Here is an 18,242-nt window from a genome sequence, read left to right on the forward strand (position 1 = left end):
ACATTGGCGGGCTTAATGCTAAGATATCTTCCTACCAACCGAAAACAGACTAGTCATTGCCAATGGCGGCAGCGTGCTTCTTGACAGCTGCTGTCACTTGGCATTTACTATGTTTTTGATCGTATTGTTTTTTTACAGGATTTTAATATTTTCATTGGTTCACAAATGTTGTAAAATTTTATTTTATTTTATTTGTATGGGAATTTTACAGCTTGTACGTAAAAATATAAAAAAATACTTAAATGGACAATTAAATAATTCCACATTTATGTTATGAAAACTGTTGTATATTAAGAGAGAAAAAAGAGATGAGAGGGTGGGTGTGTGAGTGTGTGTGTAAGGGTGGGAGCAAAAGGGTAAGGGTATGGTATAAAATGAAATATACAGGAAGGTAAAGGAGAGGAGAGGAATCGAACATATTAGAAATCTATTATTTCTATATTATTTACAACATTTTGAGTGTATCCAAATACCTGTTTACAAAATCTGGATTGTCTCCAATTACAGGAATTATTTTCATATTATTTTTTGACATCTCATCAAAGATAAAGAAGAATACGGATTCGGACCTTACATACTAATAAAAGAGTTTCTGCTCAGTAAAAAAGCTTCTTTTCATCTCACCAATATATGTCTCTAGTGAAGTTCTAGTGATTCAAGAACAATGTTTCAGAATTGGATCATATATATATAGAACTTCCAAGAATTTGAGTTGTGTGGTTGTCAATAATGGGTAGAAGTGGTGAATGTTACACGTGTGTAAAGTGATCACTTAAGCCTATGACGGTTGTCAGCCCCGTAAATGCTCAGACTTCCATATTCTTCTTCATCTTTAAGGAGATGTCAAAAAAATCTACATTATTTCTTTTCCACTAACCAGACTGATTCACAGCAACGCGTGGCCGGGTATAGCTGGTCTATTTTTGTTTATTACATTAATAACCAGTCAAAAAAATCATCCTTAAAAATTTCCTTTCTGAGCCATCCAGTTATAGATATTTTCTACTGACGTTAACAAATTAAAATCACTATGTTAATTTTAATATACAATTATATATTTTTTCTTTGTTATTTATTTTGCATTGGTAAATAAATAATATGCAGTTTAAAAAAATAATCAAACCCTCTAGGAATTTAGGAATTACATCGTTGCATTAAAAAAAATATATAAGTATATGGCGGAAATAAAAATAATATATCTTCAAAGCTGTATGTTATAATGGGAATAATTCATTATTTATGTAATTTAATAGAAATATTATATTATTAACCTTCTAACTGATATTTTCCTTATGGTAAATCTCTGTCAACCATATTTCCTGTATGTATTTATTCTGTAAGTGATATTAGTTTTCCGTATAAATAAAAAGCCGTAAATATTATAATTAAACATAGTGGTTTTACAAAGTGATTTATTATTTTAAACTTGAAATAATATTGTAAATTTATTATACTCCTAATGTAGGTAACTGCAATTGATAAAGTTATTACAACAATATTATTCTTACGAAATAATATATTTATAAATATATATTTAAAATATTCAAATACATATTTAGTTTTTCAAAACGTTTATGAAAACGAATAAATGTAATCGCAAAGACATTTATATATTTTGATAAAATATTCGTTAAATGCCAGTGGTCTCCCAAGTGTGGTACGCGTACTCCGAATGGGTCGCATAAGACTCTAGGGGTACGGGAATAAGTAAAAAAAAACAGATATTTTTCTTTACGACATTTTGAGTGTGTCCGTAAACTTGGTTTCTCCGTCGAAATGATATATGGTTATATATATATATATATATATATATATATATATATATATATATATATATATATATATATATATATATATATATATATATATGTATGTATATATATATATATATATATATATATATATATATATATATATATATATATATATATATATATATAAACCATATATCATTTCGACGGTTTGTATCACTTCAAGGGGGCTTACAATGAAGAGATACTTCTTAATTCAGCCCTGTATTCTTTCGTTATTTCACCAATTCTATCACACATCGTCGACATATACCTACATATGTAGGGTTCTATTTAGGATTATTTTCGTCATAAGGGTACGCGCTCAAAAAAGTTTGAAAATCATCGGCACACGCGACGCCAGTCTTAATTGCACCGTGTCGCAGTCATACAGATTAACGTGATAACTTAAGCCAGCCGGTGACAAGCCCTGTAATCCGAATAATGTAGTTTCTCCAGCATCCACTATTTATCGGGCAGTTCAGATAGTAATGGCCAAATCGACCGTGGCGTTTCCGTTTTTGGATGCGTGACCTTTTCTGCAATATTGACAAGTCGGCTGTGATGACCCGCCGACGGAACAGAACTGGCCACGAGGTTGTTGCCATATTCGACTCACAAATTTATACTGTTTTCATTTCATCACTTGTTAAACCGTTTCGATAGAATATATTTACATGTTACACATGTCAACCAACTGTCAACGGTCTTGCGTTATCACCGACGTCATGAGTTATATATGACTCCAGGAAAGACTTCTACAAGTTTATATATGACTCTAGTAAAGATGCTGGGACAAATACATGCATTTAGTGCAACTTATAAATCAATTGCCCGTTATTTGACATCTACAACTGAAGACGGAAACGTATTTGACAAAATAAACTAAATAAAATATGAGGTCTTGACAGTTATACACTTACAGAGACAACGCAAAAAGAAGACGAAGAAGACGAAGCTTTGAAAATATTCGTTTACATAATATTCTTCTATTTTATTTATAATATTCCGTAAGGTTCCTTAAAGTTTCCGCTTTTAGAAATTTATAATATTTCTAGAAATGTTGAGAGTAAAAAACCCGTTTGTTTTATTTTTTTAATTCTTAAATATTTTAATTAAAATTTTTGTCTTTCTCAATTTAAAAAAGGAGAAAGAAACTAATTGTTTTCTTTTAAAACTGGCAATCCATATTATTATTTTTGCACTCACGAAATAAAAAAGCGTTAAAATGTTTTATCCTGTCTTAATTCCGCGCTATTGATCTTACCTTCTTTTTCTACTTTTTCGTCTGCTTCTAACCCTTATTCGCACCAATTTGAATAGTGCACTGCAATTTATCTACACAGCGTTATCTTGAACGTTAATTACATGAAGGCAAGATGATTAGTCTTGCATATACTTCATATACCAGTGCAATGAAAAATCACACATTTCCTTGGACCTCCAGCACGGTCTACATCGCAGCCAACCTTTAACACATTCAAAATTTAAAATTCTTCCAATGAATTGTGGTGCGAGTAAAAAAGGATTGATATATTAGTGATTTATTTAAGCCTTTAATTGATATGACTTTTTTTTTACATTGTGCGGTCGATTGTTTTTACGAACGGAATTTCGTAATAAAATGGAGAAATAAAATTTATCTTTTGTTTAGTTTTTCCAGGGATTAACTTTATTAATTGACTGTGAACTAAACGGCTGTCCAAACTTATAACACAGTAAGGGACTTTTTTTTAAAAACGTTTTTTTGCCGTTTTGGACTAAGTAGAAACTACTTAGTCCAAAAATGCAAAAAAACCTCCCCCAAAAAATGTCCCTTACTGTGTTTTAAGTTTGGACAGTCGTTTACACATCCACTTTATTTTTTTTATGTAAATATGCTGTAAATCCTTGTACATAACAGGCAAGGAAAAAATTCTAAGGCAACTAACAAATATGAAAGGAAAAAAATGGACACTGAAAAAATAGCCAACTGTTATTTGCTAGTTGATTACGGCAAATTTTGTGCATATTTTCTCATAAAACTTGTCAACCGTGAAACACTATTTTTAAAGAAAGCAATATTATTCAAATATTTGACATTGGTGGGTAATCGCTATGCACACGTTACCTATGGTCAGTACTCAGCACTATATTACCGTGGCTTTGTGCATGTGGCAAATAAATCATTTAAAATGCATTATAATTTACAACATTTTGAGTGTGTCCAAATACTTGTTCACAAATCTGGATATTCATTCATTCATTCTTCATTCATGTGCAAATTAACTGTTTACAATATAGTGAAACCTCGATATAACGGGCTGATTGGAGGGATGAGATGTCCCTTAAAGCCAAAAGTCCGTTGTAGGTATAAAAATGGGTTTGAAATAATACAAAATTAACACTATATCTAGATAAAAATAAACAATACAAAACACAAACAAAATTCTATTTATTGTCTTCGGACATTCGTCGTGAAGTGCTTTTTGACTTTGCTGTTTGATATTGACAGGACGAATGAATAATTGTTTAAAATGAATTATTCTAAATCAACTCTACGCAATATTTAATAATAAATACCAATGTGTGAACGATCTCCATCGATCAGAAGACTCTGTCTAAATTTAGGGCATTTTTAACAGCGTTTGAGATCGGACATAATATCGTAGTCATACAGGAGAAAGTGACCAAGTGCATTTTTACAAAAACGAGATCATTGACTATTTGATATTCTTACTAGCATATTGCCCTGAAAAAAATCCCAAAGTTTTTTAAACATGGAAGCATAATATATTGACTTGTTAAAAATGACTAACTGCATTGATGTTTATTTTCTTGCCAAGCAAAAGTGACTTAAATGGCCCTCCTGAACATTTTACTTTTTGTTAGTTGGTCACTTTCTCCTGTACGACTACGATATGTATATAAAAATTCGCTTCATTCATTGAATAATGGATCTATAAAAAAAACTAAATGGATACTTAATTTTTTATCGTCATTCTTATTCAAAGATAATGACATATAACTATCAATTTATAATAATTGAAAATTTTAAATGTAGTTACATATACGAGTACTTTCAGTAGTGTTTTTCAAATTCTTCACGGTTTTTTTTAAACTATAATTTGAAAGTATCCTTTCATTATATTTTATGGTATTTTTTGTTTGTTTATTTCGGGGTAAAGTTAATCACAGTCATTACTTTTTTTGCAATGTCCTGGACGTTTTTTTTTACAGTATTCCCATTCGGCTGTTTCCGCTTGATGTCGGCTGTCAAATCGGTTCCCATAAACACGTGACTTCAAAATTTTATTTAAAAAATATTAAAACTCACCTCACAGCTTCTGCTGAATGCCGAATCAATTAATAAAATGAATATTTTTTGGCAGCAATTTATATTTTGTATTCTTTGAGTCGTTAAACGTGCCTATCATAAAATATACCGTAAACTGGGGTAAATAGGGACACTTTTCAGGAATAGTTGTGTGTGTGTTGGGGGTGTATGTATTCCATTTTTCTTTAAAAATATATTATTTTTAAATATATTGCATACATAAGAGTAACATATATAAAATTCCCGATGAGTAATTTCGTTTACTCATTTCAAAACTAAAATTTTCAAGGTTCCTACAAAAAAAAACAAAAAAAAAAAAACGTATTAAAAAAAAAAAACAAAACAAAAACGTAAAAATAAAGTGTGGAATACAGTAAAAATACAAAAAATATTTAAAAGAAAAAGATAGAAATAAAGTTTTAAAAAAAATAAACAAGACTGATAGCTTACTAAAGTAATCAAGACTGAAAATTTATGTGTTTTTTTTTCTTTTGTTTCAGTGTTCGAGATGTTAGTGTGCGCGCGCACGTGCGCTCGGCGCAACGAACTGTCGCTGTCGTTCGGCGAGTTCTGCATGTTCGCCGCGCAGCTCAGGAGACACACGCAAAAACGCACGTCAGTACCTACGCAAATTATAAATCAACAAATTATATCCTCCTGAGATCATTTCAGTTCATAAACAATACGGAAAAGTCTTCCTTATTCGTCCTAAATCTAATTTACATTGCCACACTTTGCGGCAAAGATTTTTTCCACCTTTACAGGATTGTGGCGAGGTAAAAGAAGACTTGACCGTATTTTTCTCCTGCATAAATCGCTCACTCCTTTCTACAACGTCATATATCAAAAATCGTCCATTTTCAGTTGTGCATGTTTTCGGAATGCCCACAAAATGTACTATATACCAGCAAAAGCGGCACATTTTTAACTTAATATTTACCCGCTACAGGGCAGAAAGTGTTGTTTTTGCATTTTGAAGAAAATGGATTGTTTAATTTTTTTTTTTTTAAATAAACTAAATATTGTTCAAATGGAGAAAAAACCTTCAGGTTTTACCTAAAAAGATTTGTTACACAGTAAAAAGTTCAATAAGTGGCTTGATATTTATTTTTCATACATTTTTTTCTATTTTAAACTTTAAAAACGACCTCCTGATTTTTTATATATGACGTTATTGAAAGGAGTGAACGAAATTTCTACTCTACGTTTGCTGTTCGCTAGTAACCGAATGGTACCACCCAAACTGTGTAAATGATTTTTTTGTAGTTAAGAATGATATAAAGTTAACGCTAGTAAGTTAAGCTGTAATCTCGAAAATCGATTTTCCACCCTACCCCTAAATTTCGTTTTTCCATTTTCTCGAACCTGTTACCATTTGTCAAAAGTCAAAGTTTACAAAAAAGTCACCATTTGAAAAAAAACATGAAAAAATATGTACTAACTTGAAATTATATTCAAAATGTTTAAAACACATTATCACAAAATGAGAAATCGTCAGTTTCAAGATCTTTTGCATGACATTTTAGAGATCATACATCTTTACAGATTAACAAATACGCGTTAAATTATCATTAATAATGTCGTTTAAAATTCTCATCATTCACCGTTAATGAAAATGTCTCAAATCACTTTGATTGCCTCAGTAACTGATGAATGTAGTATCAGTTTTTTAAAGATTCACTACTACGGCTGTCCAAACTCAAAACACAGTAAGGGACATTTTTTTGTACTACCTTTTTTTTGCATTTTTGGACTAAGTAGATTCTACTAGAAAAAACGTACTACAAAAAAATGTCCCTTACTGTGTTTTAAGTTTGGACAGCCGACTAGTTTTTGGGGGATTCGATCATTTTCTTTTTATATGAAAACGCCAAATTTGTGAGTCCTTTTTTTTTAGTAAATTTGGAGTAGATTTATGTGAACTTGCTTTTTAACCGCGTTTTTTTTTGGTCTATAGGTTGTCTTCAAAAGATGTTCCCGCTTATTGCAACCAGGTTTCCTCTACCACTGAACCCAAGACTGTCTCCAGCATAGCAGAGAATGGCGTCAAACTGCCGCAAATAAGGAATATTGCTGAAAATGGTCAGTATTTTAAAAGTCGCTATAAGAATCAAAAGTAATTTATGATAGTACTCAAAATTTATTTGTTTGACAGCCTTTTCACCCTCCCACGGCATTTTTAAAGTGGGATTTAAATCAAATTACTGCAAAGTTCCCCATTTTTTATTAGATTAAAATCTTGACTTCTCGGACGTCTAATTAATCTACTATTATAAGTGAAACGTTTTGTTTTAAAATTCAATGTAAACCATTTCTTTTCCCTTTTTAGGCTTTTCGACTTGCAAAAAATTAGATCTTCTCTAATCATCTTGGTAAATTTATTTATTTCATAGATACTTACTTTTTTTACTATATGTATGACGGCTCTTTAGGCATGACCTGTGTTGAGCCGAAATACTTACATGTTAATACAACTTTTTTATTATTATTTGTTTTTTTTTATAATTAGATTATTTACATTACATACAATAGATACAATAACCATTTACAGTATAAAGGTTTTACAATAAAATAATTACACCTGGACTTTAATTAACTCACATATTATTCTTTGATCTTTCATTTTAAAAACAAATAACGTACTTCTATAGATTTTTTACTGTCGGATTGTCCATAAAATATTATTTGGACTATATTAACTTTGTTGAATAATACAGTATCATGATTTAAATATGAAATTGAACGCCTGTATAAGACCACTTTTGAGTCGTTTAATGTAGGCACAATTATTGTAGTTTAATTTGTAAAAATACAAACAGTTTGAAGAAAAAAGTACTAGAAAAAATCCCTTCTTAAAATATTAATAATAATATGCTTTAAGAAGGGATTTTTTTCAAATGGACCTATCTGAAAAGATTATAACAATTTTCTATGAATGCAAGCATTTTTATTTATGTAACCACTTTTTTTTCACAATGATAATATTTATTTGCATAAAATATCCGCAAACAAAATTATTCTCCTGATGAAATTGATATTGTCTGCAGCCTTTCGTGTCGAAAGTAGTAGAATAATACACCGTTTTCCAGCTAAAAATTAAATATTTTTAGCATTGTTTGCGTGAGAATTTAAAAAACGGGGTAAATCTCTCTTCTCCTTTGCAACTAACCTAATGATCAACACCTTACGTATTAACATAATCGATTATTCGGTAAAATATTTTAAAGCTGACTAACTACATCGAAAAAAGCGGTATCGCGAGTTTCCGATAAAAAATAATTTAAATACGTACAATAAATATAAGCAAACCGGTTGCCGGTACAATATTCTAGAAGTGGATTCTCTTTTATACAATTATCTGTTAATGGGCAAAAGGCGCTACGGGTAATATCGTCAATATGGCAAATCAGCTTTTTTTCGCTGTCCTTTCTCGCGAATCTGTGAATCAGTAGTAAATTACTGTCAAATTTTTGTTCGCGTTTAAATACTTCTCGAATAACATCGGATTCCAGGTCATGTGTTGGTTAGCTAAATTGTTGTGATGACTCACGGAACATCCTAATTAGTGATCGTCATGATTAGTGTTCCTGGATATACGTGACAGTTTGTCTTTCCACTAATCATTCGCCGGTTAAATTTTGGGGCTCATGTGTAAAGTTGTTTTGTTGTTGTTGTGCTAATTATACTATACCATGTGTCATTCTTCGTTCCGATATTTCGAACCGCACTGCAGCCGCTCCAAATTATCACTGGAGAAAAACGCGAGATGGCCGTGAAAATCTAAGACATTTATTCCGATGTTTTTAATTTTATTCTTTCGTATCCGTTTTTATTCCTCGTGTTATTTTTTTGTCCTCCTCCATAGTGTAGTTAGCTATTTAGCTACCAAGACGGAGGTCCCGGGTTCGATTTTCAGGGGGGTTAAAACAAATATATGTATAAAAGTGTACTTTTACTATAATATTTATTTCATATTACCCCTAAGTGCTGTCTGAAGCTTAAGATTGATCTCCTTGCCTTTATACACTCGTAATTAACTTTCAACTCAATATCGCATGAATTTGATTCAGTGTCCTATGCACCATTGGGTGACAAGGGTCAGTAGTAGTAGAAGTTTCATGTTTTTTCAAAAATTTCGTACAGAAAATAACAAAAAATAATAAAAGTGTGTTTTCACTCCAATATTTTTTTCATATTACCTTATATTGGTACCTGGGGCGCACGACTGATCATCTTGCCTTCATATAATTAACGATCAACTTACCATTGCATCAATTTGATGCAGAGCCTTGCGGATAAGTGTCAGTTGTAATAGCAGTAGTTTTTTTCTGAAGCGCTTTGCAGACGTCGATTTTCCTTTATTTATAATAGTGTTTTCCCCTTTATTTATAATAAAACTACGAGTAAAGTTGCCAAACAATTTATGTATCTGTATAGTTAACAATGATGCGGAATGCATCGAAACTTGTGTCACAATAGATTTTAAGAAGTAGTGGTATTTACTAAGTAAAACTTAAATTTAAAATGGATAGATTTTACCACAAAGGACCGCATCATTGATGAAAGTATTTTTTTATATGCTAGAATATACATCTCACCGTGTAAAGAACCTTTACCGAAAATCTCTAATAGTGAGTTTTATTTTCATTTATTTTGTTTAGTTAAGGTTATAGATCATAAATCGATCTCATTTATTTTTTTTCTCTCGTATTTTCTTATCTTTTTTGGCTGATAACGAAAATTCACTAACTACTCTGAATTTTGTCGGTTACAACCCATACTGGTTTTATTTACTTAATTAACTTAATACTACGTCATCGATTCGATATCCAACTGACAGTTTGGCTATCTGATATTTTATCATTAATACGCAAATATAGTGCGGAAACAAAAGCTAGTTGACTTTGTATGATTGGAGTATCGTTGCACGTAAAATCGACCAATGTGCCCATGTAAAATTAATCATTTTACTTTAAAATATATTCGTACAGTAGAACCTCCTATAACAAGCACCTCTCATAACAAATAATTAGCATAACGAGCAAAAATGAGTTAAAAAGTTGCTCCCTTAACCAGCGACATTTCGCATGAGTTACAGTTAAAGGGCAAGTCCCTTTTTCACGACATTCACTTATGAGCCGGGACTTCAAAACAAAAAATGATCTCTTAACGAGTGTTTTGCTTAGCGAGTAAGATCCTCAAACAAATTATGCTCGTTATAAGAGGTTTCACTGTATTTCAAAATATACTTTCACGAACTCCTCCGTGAATAAAGCGAAGGTTGAAACGCTGAACATTTTAATAAATAATCATGAAAATGTATAACAAGACGTTCAGGAAGGATACAGCCGTAGGCGCTGACATACTGGATTCAAATAAGGAAAATAATCAGTGGTTACGTGCACTAACCTACCTACTATAAAGTACCTAACTTTTAAAAATTATAAGCTACCCAATGGAATAAATTTCAAATTTTACGGAATATCAAGGCGGGGTTGGTTGTATATAATATTATATAACTCGGGAAAGAATATATGTACTAGTATATGTTTATTTTTATTTGTTAATTTTTTTTTGGAAAAAGCAATGATATAGGTATCTTTTTAAAGTAACATCAAAATAATAAAAAATAAACTTTAGTAATGGCGGAAAGCGTGCTTTTATTAACAGATGCTGTCTATTTTTCAATATTCTCAATTTCGTTGTTGTTTCATAGATTTTGAATATTTTAATTGATTCTATTAGAAATGTGTGCATTCAATATTTTATTCATTTCACTAGACTGAGTCACAGCAACGCGTGACCGGTACATCTAGTTTATAATGAATGAAAATAGAAAAAACTCAGAATATTCCATCGTAATAAAAAAAATTACGCACATACTTAGTTACAAAAATATTATTGACTAAAAACATCTTCAGAAATGTTAAATGACCACAGTTTTCCAGGTATCCTAAATGGTCGATTCGATTTTTTTTGCAGTTGAATTTTTTTTCAGTTTCTCGCGATCTCCGTGTTACTATTGGCACCATTCACTCATACGACATTATTATAATTACTAGACCAGTGACGACAAACTCTTTAGTACCTACTTTTAGTATTATTTATGCCAATGCCGACGTTCGCACCAATGTCGACTGCCGGTCTTCAGTCGTCATCGGGAACATAAAAGTCGACAAGACTCCGAGAATCGGCTCAATCGGAGTTGGCAGCCGCGCGAGGTGGGTGCTCGTTTGAATTTCAATCACGCGGGAAAACGTCACGCGCCAAATTCGAAAGGCGATCACAAAAACAAAAAATGCCGCGGTACCTACCTGAGTTTATATTTACATTCTTTTTTTAAATGCACCTACGCATATTTTGGATTACAATAAACCATTTTTTTCCAGTTCGCGGCAGCGGTCGTTGGAGGCCGCACGCCCGTTTGTGTTTTTGTGTTGTGTCGAGTGTGTGTTGTTGTTTCGTGTGATATTAACAGTACGCCATCGAACTGTATAAACTGATAAAGTGTTTACCAATGTGCTCGACCCACGCTCGTATTGATTAATGAGGCGATATTTTTGGCATTTTGGTGGAATCTCGCGTTTTAGACATGGATACGGCGAATACGTTGAATACATAATTAGCTTTTGAAAGCTGCGATACTTGGCGCCAGGATTGGAAAACATCCTTGACATTTCGCCGAGAACTTTGCGTTTTCGAATGTGTTTTCAACCAGTTTTCATTTGCTAAGATAATCTTCATATTTCCCTCCGAATTTTCAAATGCGAACTGTCAAAATAGCCAGTAGAATTTATTTGAATAAGGACCATAAACAATTATTTTTTAGGGCTACATTTATTTTAAATAGGTACGTCAAAATAATTTTCTCACCATAGATGTAGGCGTAGGTATAAGAATAAATTATTTTCAAATATCGAGTGGAATTTAAAGTCTGTTCACAGTTATTTTACCTCTAGTTGTGTTTTTAATAATTTATTTGGCAGTATAAATAATTTAATAAAATAAACAACTAGATGTATAATAACTATGAACAGACTATAAGGTCAATTGTTTAAACAGCCAGTAACAGTAATATGAACTGAAACTCTTCTTTAAGCATTTTTTAAGTTGTATTTTTCAAATAGTTGAGTCGCTTTAACTATTTAAACGGCTTTTTTTTAAATTCTAATAGTAAATATACGTAAGTATGTAGATTTAAAACAAATCTCTTTCTCACCTCTACATCAAATATTTTCACCTTAAGTTATTGAAAATGATGCGGAATGCATCGAAACACGTCACTGTAAATTTTAAGAAATAGTGGTATTTACTAAGTAAAACTTAGAATAAAAATGGATACATTTTTACCACAAATTGACTGCCGAATCAATTAATGAAAACTTGTTTTAGATAGATCACTGTGCGCGGCCATTCACTCATTGAATCCTTTTTTCATGAAGTTTAATTTTCTCGAGAATTCTACATTTTACGATAACGGTATGAAGAGTCAATAATAAATATCACAATGTTATTAGACCAGAGTATAATTAACACGGCTTGACGTTGTTTAAGTACCGCGAACCAATTGTTCCATTGGATACAATAAAAGGAAACATCAACAATTTAATATTAATTTTATCGATGTGTAGGAAAAATATATTCAAAATATATTACTTTAGATCAGTGCTTCCCAAACTCTTTTGGCTCACGGACCCTTTTTCATAGCCAAAACCACAACATTTTGAGTGTGTCCAAATACTTGTTCATAAATCTGGATCATCTCCAATCATAGGAGTTAGTTTTCATATTATATTTTGACATCTCATCAAAGATGAAGAAGAATATGGAAGTCTGCTCAGTAAAAAGCTTCTTTTTATCTCACCAATAGATGTCTGTTGTGAAGTTATAGTGATTCAAGAACAATGTTTCAAAATTGGTTCATATATATAGAACTTCCAAGAATTTAAGTAGTGTGGTTGTCAATAATGGGTAGAATTAGTGAACATTACACGTGTGTAAAGTGATCACGACCGTCGTAGGACGGTCGTCAGCCCCGTAAATGCCCAGACTTTCATATTCTTCTTCATCTTGTATGAGATGTCAAAAAATAATATAGTCAAAACTACTTAAATGCATAATAGAAAATGACATATTTATCTTTGATGTCTTGAATGATAGGTAAATGGTAACATTAAAATAAAATATAAATAAAACATTTTGTTGAATAAGTATTTTCTGTCTGTTCGGTATCGAATTTGTTGTCGGTGGGCATTTACGGGGTTTACGACCGTCATAGGCTGGTTTAAGTGACCACTTTACACACGTGCAACATTACTAACCACACTACTCAAATTCTTGGAACTTCTAAATGTACTGTTCAAATTCGAAACACAGTGCTTGAATCAATAGAATGTCACTAGAGACATCTATTGGTGAGATGAAAGAAGCTTTTCATTGAGCAGAAACACTTTCATTTGTATGTGAGGTCCTAATCCTGGATTATAATTACATACAGAAGTAACGTTATAAAATATCCTAACTCCTATAATTGGAGATAATCCAGATTTATGAACAAGTATATGGGCACACTCAAAATATTGTAACCCCAAATTAATTTTAATTTTGCATGGACCCCCTGAAATATCCCAGGGACTCTTGGGGGTCCGTAAGGACCACTTTAGGAACCACTGCTTTAGACCAAAACCTTTTCTTTTGGTAGTAAAAAATAACCTTCATACACTCAAATAGTGATGGAATGATTCGTGCTCGATCGATTAGTTTTTTTCTTCATAAAACCATCGATTTGTTAACGAATGCGATTCATCACAGACGCAAGTTATTGATTAATCGCAACTTTTACTAAAATCGATTACCGTTTCGTCATTAATTTTATATATACGTAATAATTCAACATGATCTAATACCACATTGAATTTGTCGTCCAACTTTCCGCTCAAAACTCCAATCAGGATTCTTCATTTTGTACCTGTTGACCCTTGTCCTAAGCGGATACACGGAGCTTCCTGATTGGTTGAAAAAAAAAATAAACAAACTACGATATTGTACAAAATGATGAATGAAAATATTGATTATATCGGCTGTTATAAACCCAAAACGAGTCTTACAAAATCCCTTATAGGTTGAGTATGTTAAATTAGATATTGCTTTTGAGTGGTAATACCCTATTGTAAATGGGTAAAAGAGATTATCACCTATGGACTAGGGCGGTCGGAGTTGCATACATGAGTTCCTTTAAATTTTTATTTAACGGGTCTGCGAATTCGTAATTGCTTTCCGATGAACGCCAGTGACGTCACAATGTTGTTTTTAAAATTTTAATAATAAAACAATAATATTTATTACCATTGCCTGTTGTGTTGACAAACAATTTAATTTAAACACAAATTGGCGGTTGGATTCGGAATTTAATCGTCAGAATTTCGTTAACAATAACCGAGAGATTATCTCTTCGCTTTCTCACTCGCGGTCTGCGCGGTTTTCGGTTAAACCGAATCGCTGAATAATTTTTATTATTAGTGAGTATATAAAAGCTTTAATAATAAAAAAGAATTAATAACGCGGATGTGATATTATGACATAATGAACAGTTCTTCGCACATCAGACATTTTATATTAGTACAGAATAAATATACAAATTCTGATAGTCGTGAAACAACCGGTTTTCGGTTGACTACCAACTAACATTAGGAATATTTTAAGTTCGTGCCTCGAGCTTACTCATTCTTAATCCGAGAAATCGCAAATCGAAATAATATTTGTATTATTTTTTAAATCAAACACAGATTTTTTGAGTCTACTAAGTTGTATTTTTCATATTATTTTTTGACATTTCATCAAAGATATGAAAAATACTCCTATAATTGGAGATAATCCAGATTTGTGAACAAGTATTTGGACACACTCAAAATGTTGTAAAGTTGTGTTTTATTATAAAAAAAAAACAATTAAAATTAATATTGTGACAATTCAGAATTGTATAGCTATATAAGGACCGTCAGTTCATTCAATCTTCACATTCGTTAGAAAATGCCATAACCAGGCGAAACAATTGCCACAATATTAATTTGTATGTGTTTTTTTTTAATGAAATACAACTCAGTAGACTCAAAAAATCTGTGTTTGATTTAATAATTAAAACATAAATTAAAATGGATTTCTATAAATTAAACGCCAAATCAATAAATAAAAACGAAAAAATATATTTCTGTTTTATGGCCTCTCGAGTTTTCGAAAGAAAGTTTATTTGAATACCGAGGAATCTAAGGATTTTTATTTTGAGATTCTTTATATTTCTGCATTTGTCATTTTCATTTACAATAAAATCCAGATTTGAAAATATTTTTAGTGGTTTGGTATCAACTCTGACTAAAAGAGTGAAAATCAGAAAAAAATATCGGAACTGTAGCCGATTTTTACAAAAGCAACACCAAATTATCTTGTTTTGTGTCGTTGGCTTTAAAAGTGTGATGTCGTTTGAGCGTAGCTTGTCTATTTTGTGCTATAAGTTTGTTTTGCGATTGCTAATTTCGTGTTTCATCTCGAGAAATGATATTTTCATTAAAACTTTTTAAAATAAAACTGGAACTGTTCATCCCTAAAGATGACAAGGTTCTTGCCGAAACTGGTTGGAGAAAAGTACCAAAATTAGAATGATTAAAAACTAAGCTTTTATTATTATTCTGTCAAGTTGTGGTCCCGCGGCTAGTGTCGCGGACTCTTAAGTCAGAGTTTCTCGGTTCGAACCAACTCTTCCACAATTTGATATCTATTTCTAATAACGAGCCGCCTAGACTCACAGAAATAGTATAAAATTGAAGTATTTTTATTTATTTATTTAAACTCTATGTGTAGAAAAGAAAAATGTACATTAGCAACTTTGTAAATAATAGAAACGCAAATATGCATTTATTTTTTATTAAAATAAATTATTAAATTTATTTTATAAAGTTTAATAAAATGGGCACAAAGTATCTGCAAAAAAACATCATTACTCGCCTGTTTACTTAAATATGAGATTAAAGCATTTCAACGTAATATACCTTTTAATATGATTCTCAATTATGGGCCGTTTTTGACCCATTACCCCGTTCACTCATACTGATGCATAGGGCACTCGATTAAATCGGCCTTTGTGTTGAAATGAAGACACTTATCCAGTCATGCATTTCACTATTTTAGCCCGTGATAACATAATGAAATATTACACATGAAATATTAATATGACTCATGCCGGAATCGAACCCGGAACCACGTGCATGCCAATTACCACACCGCGGAGGTCGACATTGAATACTTTGAAATTTGATTGCTTCATACACTTATTAATATTTGTAGAAAAACAAATAGCTATTAATTATATCGAGATTCATAAATAATTAATTTCTCATAAAAAATCACCACTTAAATATTTTAATCAATTTATGATAACAGGTAGGGTAAACTGTAGTGTAATTAGCCACTGTCAGTAACTGGCCACTTTTTTTCGCATGACAATTTTAATGTATACATCTAGGGAAATAAATACTATGCTACAATGCTTCAGATCTCCGGTTCGATTCCCAGGATATTGAAATAAATATAATATTTTTTTTTACTCTAATATTGATTCAAAACAATATTAGCCATCTGAATCGCCGCGAGCAAGTTAACACTACATAAATCGATTTGTTGTCGTATTTAGATATAAACATTTATGTCTTAAAATACGTTTTCGTAAAAATATACGTTTTTTACTATATAATAACGATTAGAATATTACGAAAATACTACTTTTACTTGATCAATTACCGTATTTTTACGATTTTTTCTCTCATTACTTTCATAGTTTTCAGCTAATTGCATGCAGTATTTTATTATGCTTTTATGAAAGAAAAAAAACATTATTTGTATCAACTATCTAGGAATTAATAACAATAAACCATATGCCTTAAACGCCATTATTAAAAAAAAATACAGACCAAATGGAAGGTTCGAGTATCATTGGTAAAGTACTTGTTTAATAATTTTCCTTCTACTTCTGTTTTTTAGTGTTTGATCTGTGAGATTTGGAACAATGTTTCAAAAGTTTTATGAAAGTCTTGACCGTGTTGGAACATTAGTTCGAATACATTCCTAGTGTAACTATTTATGATGATAAAATCTGTGATATTTTGACCAGAATACTCATATTAAATACATTCGTCTTGTCTTGTCTTGTTTTTACAACTTCTGTGATATATTTTTTGTACAAATTAGTGTTTAATAATAATTTAATTAACTTATATAAATAAATTTTCGAGTGTTCTTTGGAAAATTGGAAAATTTTCACATGACAATGGGATGCACAAAGAAAAGTGAGTATTTAAAAAATATATATGTATTATCTGAATTTTAAAATAAATTAGGCATATGCAGTTCATAAATTGCATTAAAAACTCTTTGAATTCGTCGCACATTGGATTTGTTGATATAATAAAATAAATAAATAAAAATAAATAGTAATTTTCCCGGAAATATACAATATATTATGTACATGAAATTATAAAATAAAAGAAAATAATTATATCAATAAGAGTATACAATAACGATAATAAATACTGGTTAACATATTGCGCGTCATACCTGAAAATCTATTGTAAATTAAAATATTGTATTTGTGTATCTCTAAATATGTATTTCATGAACAAGGTCGAAGGAGATAGGATTTATATGTAAATATAAACTTATAAAAATATTCTTTTAATTGAATCACTCGGTGTAAAATTTTGATAATGACTGTCAAGATATGTATACAGTGGAACCTCTAATAACGAGCATAATTCGTTCCAGAATCTTACTCGTTAAGCGAAACATTTTGTTGTTTTGACCGACGCGGTCCCAGCTCACAAGTGAATGTCTGTAACTCGCTATGCGAAATTTCGCTCGTTAAGGGAGAAACATTTTCCCTTTTTTTTGCTCGTTCTGCGAATTACTTGTCATAAGATGTTCCACTGTATTTTTTAAAGGAATAACCCGCTAAGCCTCTTCATTTAGAGGCTTGTCTGCAGGTAAGATAGTAAGGATAGGGGGGAAAGTAAATGTGAAAAATCACTTACACCCAGACCAATTGAATTTTTTTTTCTTCAATTTGTTTTGCACTTGGCGGGAATCGAACC

At 31.2% G+C, this 18,242-nt stretch overlaps 1 protein-coding gene across 7 annotated transcripts in view; it reads left to right on the plus strand.

The window, feature by feature from the left end:
• Positions 1–18,242, plus strand: part of raw (NDT-like domain-containing protein raw) — a 178,501-nt gene that overhangs the window by 137,433 nt on the left and 22,826 nt on the right. For all 7 annotated transcript variants that reach the window (XM_088260649.1, XM_088260647.1, XM_088260645.1 and 4 more), the window contains 2 exons: positions 5,607–5,721; positions 7,064–7,188. In XM_088260649.1, coding sequence (XP_088116775.1) covers positions 5,607–5,721; positions 7,064–7,188 — 240 coding nt within the window. The remainder of the gene's footprint in view (positions 1–5,606; positions 5,722–7,063; positions 7,189–18,242) is intronic.

The sequence above is a fragment of the Brachycentrus maculatus genome, unplaced genomic scaffold (genome assembly GCF_059751285.1).
Source record: "Brachycentrus maculatus isolate JH-2025_06_01 unplaced genomic scaffold, ASM5975128v1 h1tg000139l, whole genome shotgun sequence".
Taxonomy (NCBI): domain Eukaryota; kingdom Metazoa; phylum Arthropoda; class Insecta; order Trichoptera; family Brachycentridae; genus Brachycentrus; species Brachycentrus maculatus.